The sequence below is a fragment of the Colobus angolensis genome, unplaced genomic scaffold (assembly GCF_000951035.1).
Source record: "Colobus angolensis palliatus isolate OR3802 unplaced genomic scaffold, Cang.pa_1.0 Scaffold397, whole genome shotgun sequence".
Classification (NCBI taxonomy): domain Eukaryota; kingdom Metazoa; phylum Chordata; class Mammalia; order Primates; family Cercopithecidae; genus Colobus; species Colobus angolensis.
In genome coordinates, this window is record NW_012117343.1 from 770,374 (window position 1) to 774,763 (window position 4,390).

The following is a 4,390-nucleotide window of genomic DNA, read 5'->3' on the forward strand; positions in this document are numbered from 1 at the left end:
CCTCCGCGCCAGAACTACAACTCCCAGCAGGCCTTGCTCCTCTCCACCTCCCTCGCAGCGCATGGCCTGCCGGGAGGGGGCAGGTAGCTGGCGGGCCCGGTCCAATGGGTGCCGGCTTCCGAGGAGAGGGAGGAGGAGAGGAGGAAGGAGGCGAACTCTGGACCCCGGCCCCATTCATTGCCGCGGCCGGCGGGCACTGGGGCCCCGTGTTTTCAGAGTCATGGAGGCGCTAATTCCTGTCATTAACAAGCTCCAGGACGTCTTCAACACGGTGGGCGCCGACATCATCCAGCTGCCTCAAATCGTCGTAGTGGGAACGCAGGTGAGAGCAGCAGGCGGCGTTCGCTCGGGCCAGACCCTGGCCGCAGGCCTGGTCGGTGCCGCGGCAGTGCCCACTCCCACGCCAGCCTTTGCGGCCTGTGGGAGGAGGGCCTTGCTGGGGGCCCCAGGGCTCTCCGGGCTCTACCGCACCCGCCCGCCCGGGGCAGCGTTGCATCTAGGCGGAGAATCCGGGGCCCGGCCAGGGGCGGAGCCGGCGCAGCGGGCCTGGATGGCCCGGCGGGTCCCGGGGGCAGGAGTGGGAAGGATGGGCCGGCAGGCGGAACTGAAGTCCGCTGGGACCGGGCGCGGCCTCGTCCGCTTACCGCTGCCTCCAAGGGCACCTGGGGGACGCGCGGGGCACTCGGGGCCGCGCTGGGCTCGGTGGGTTGGCTGTTCCCATCTCGGTTGGCTTTCGTTCGACGGGTATTTTATTCTCCTTGCCTTGCCCAGGGACCGCGGAGTTAGTTTTGGAATCGCGCTGTTGAGGCTGGGAGACGCTACCGTGCGTGAGCGCCAGTGTTTTCCTGCAGTGTAATCCCACCAGGTCTCGAGAACGCCGAATAAGCATTTAAAAAACAAAACAAAACGTGTATCTAGAGTTCTGCGGGTGTTGGGAAGGAATATCCGATTTTTCTGCGTAGGCTGTGGTTTTTGTCTTCCACAGTTTTGTGATCGTGACCTAAATTGGGCATCAGTTTCTCCGGTCTTCTCATAGCTCTTTTTTTTTTTTTTTAATGCAGAAATGTTGAGGAAATAAATGTTATTTCTAGAGTGACAGAGAAGGAGTATAAGTTTCCTTTTCTCTGCCTGCTGCCTTTATTGACCTAGGAATCATAGGACTTCGATTAGAGTTCAGAGAAACGGATTTTAGAAATTAGTATACTGATTTTAAGTGCCTTCATTTCTTAATAGTATGTTTTCTATTGAGAAGGTGACGGTTTCCCCATCATTTTCCATGAGGTACGTAGTATAGGGTATAAATATTATGAGAAGGAACTTAATGTTCAAAGTATTAGTGGCTATCCAGACACTGGACACTATAGACATCCTGTACTCGTTTATTTGCTTGGCTTTTAAATAGTTGAAGCAATAGAAATTGTTTTAGAAACACATTTCCTTGGTCTGCGATAGGATTGGGAAAGATTCTGCTCAATCTTGCCTACATATTCTAGTATTTGTAACACTTAATATTTGTAATGTTTGGAGACTCAGAAGCATCAAACATAAATTACAAGGAATATTTTTTATTGAACATAATTTTGTTCAGTCAGGGACATGTAGTAAGTGCTCTGTAAATATTTTGAATAAATATTGCTCACTCTAACCACATAATGTTTTAAAACACTGGTACTTTTATCATCAAAAACCAGTTTTTGTAAAAAGAATTAGAGATAATATAAATTGAGTCTTTCATAGTAAGTGATTCAGAAGTGTCTCCTAGCTGCACACTAGAAACTTTCCATATACTTTTAAAAGAGATTCTCAGTGCTTTTTAAGCATGAAGAAGTAAAAGAATTAGGGATATAGTGTGTCAGCATAGTTTAAAATCAATACTTTTTTCTTTTTACACAAAATAGAGTTTATTTCGGTCGGTAAACCTGTTGGCAAAATACAGAGTGGCAGGAGAGAAAAGTAAAGATCCCATCCTTCTGAAAGCCATTAACGTGCAGAAACCATCCTAGTACTGACAGTTATATGCTGTATCTGCATGTTGATGTTTGACATTTCTCAAGAGGTCAGTTTTTCTGCTTGATTTAATGAGGGTTATCTCCATTTACGTTCTTATTAACTGATAATCAGTCTTTTACTCAAGTACAGAAGAAATACAGAATAGAAATTATCCAAGATAGGCAGATGACTTGAGTCCAGGAGTTCAAGACCAGTCTGGGCAACGTGGGGAAACTCCATCTCTACAAAAAATACAAAAATTAGCTGGGTGTGGTGGTGTGAACCTGTAGTCCCAGCAACTCAGCTGGCTGAGGTGGGAGGATCACCTGAGCCTGGGAGGTTGCGGCTGAGGTGTGTGCAGGAGTGCATATCACTGCACCCCAGCAGAAAGAGAGAGAGAGAGAATAGAAACTATTTTCTCCCCACACCACCGCGCCCTGTGCCCCCCCCCCCACCGCCTTTTTTGTAGTGTGTTGGGGAAACAAGAATATCTTCTTGGTTTGGATACTAGTACACCATTACTTTGTGATGTCTGCCATTTTTACTCTTTGCTATTATGTAACATATATATACCTCACATTTATATTTAATGGAGTAGTTGTAGTGAGTGAATTCCAGACATATAAGTGTTCTGTACTTAGTTCTGCCTAGTAAACCTATCGGCAGTAATCATGTCTTCAGAATACAGGTTTAAATTCGCCAGGTACTATGGTGGGTGGCGTGTGCCAGTAGTCCCAGCTACTTGGGAAGACTGCCTGAGTCCAGGAGTTTTAGGCTGCAGTGAGCTAGGATTCTGCAATGGCACTCCAGCCTGGGCAACAGAGTGAGACCCTGTGTCTTAAAAAAATTAAAAAACAACTACAAGTGTAGTGTCTATCCTACATATATCCATGCCTTAAATGGCTTCAGTTTCTATCTTGTTAAACTTTTTGGAACGGTGATTCTCAGACTCGAGTGTGTATTAAGAATCACTTTGGGTTTGAGTTTGGGTTTTTTTTTTTTTGAGATGGAGTTTCGCTCTTGTTGCCCAGGCTGTAGTGCAATGGCATGATCTCGGCTCACTGCAACCTCTGCCTCCCGGCCGCAAGCGATTCTCCTGCCTCAGCCTCTCGTGTAGCTGGGATTACAGGCATGCGCCACCACGCCCGGCTAATTTTGTATTTTTAGTAGAGATGGAGTTTCTCCATGTTGGTCAGGCTGGTCTCAAACTCCCGACCTCAGGTGATCCGCCTGCCTCAGCCTCCCAAAGTGCTGGGATTACAGGTGTGAGCCACCGCGCCTGGCCAAAGAATCACTTTGAAAATAAGTTTCCTGGATCCTATCCCCAGAGATTTTGATTTAATAAGCCTGAGGTGGGTGAGGGACCATAGGTGATTCTGATACAGATGGTTCCTAGATCCTAATTTGAAAAACATAGTGAATCATTGGATTTTAAAATGCATGATACTGGAAAAAGCAGGAAAATTAGGGGAAGTTGAATCTATGGCATACTACCATCCAGTACCATGCTGACTTTGGTGGCATTCTTGCTCTAATATATCACTTCCCAGGCAAACATTGCTGACTTCTAAATGTTTTAAACTTTGCTTTTATGAAATGCCCAAGTAACACTCATTTGGGGGCTAGGGACTTGGAGGAGTGGAGGTGAGGGACTCATGTTTACAGCTATCAATCATTCACATGTTTTATGTGTTAGCTGAATAAATTGTTTTTCTTTTTTGCTAGTAGGGACCATCTGTGAAATGAACAGACATAGTGGGGAGAGAGAGAAGTCTGATGATACTTTTAGACCATGGTGTACTTTGCAGGTAGAGGAGATAAGACTTAAAACAACTTTTGTGACTCAACTTGGGAAATTTAATCCTATTTCTTAAATTAAGAATTGGAAAGGGGAGCCATCCAGGTATGTAATCTAAACTAGCACTCAATATAGGTATCTGAATACAGATGACATTAACCTGAGACTCTGGCTTAGTGTTCCTAGTAATGTACTTTACGCTTTTTCTTTTATTTCAGTGATTTCAGCATTCCATCTTCAGTAATTCAGACAAATGTAAAAGGAAAAACAATTTGGATTTTTATTTTTTGAGGGTCTGGCTCTTTCACCCATGCTAGAGTGCACTGGCATAATCCATAGCTCACTGTAACCTCGAATTCCTGGGTTCAAGCAGTCCTCTCGCCTCAGCCTCCTGAGTAGCTGGGATTATAGGCACACACCATTACGCCTGGCTAATTTTTTTTAAAAAATTTAAAATCACTGCCTTACTATGTTACCAAGGCTGGTTTCAAACTCCTGGGCTCAAATGATCCTCTTGCCTTGGCCTCCCAAAGTGCTGGGAATATAGGTGTGAGCCACTGCACCTAGCCTAAAAATAATTTGGATTTTATTTTATTTTATTTT

General features: G+C 45.3%; 1 protein-coding gene across 7 annotated transcripts in view; it reads left to right on the plus strand.

Annotated features, from left to right (window-relative positions):
- The first annotated feature begins 56 nt into the window (after positions 1-56).
- The window catches only part of DNM1L (dynamin 1-like), a 71,233-nt gene continuing 66,899 nt past the window's right edge, over positions 57-4,390 (plus strand). For 5 of the 7 annotated variants that reach the window (XM_011955150.1, XM_011955151.1, XM_011955152.1 and 2 more), the window contains exon 1: positions 63-322. In XM_011955150.1, coding sequence (XP_011810540.1) covers positions 221-322 — 102 coding nt within the window. In that variant the 5' untranslated portion in view covers positions 63-220. Of the gene's footprint in view, positions 323-4,390 lie in introns of all 7 variants that reach the window. The other 2 variants (XM_011955149.1, XM_011955154.1) reach the window with 2 other exon arrangements.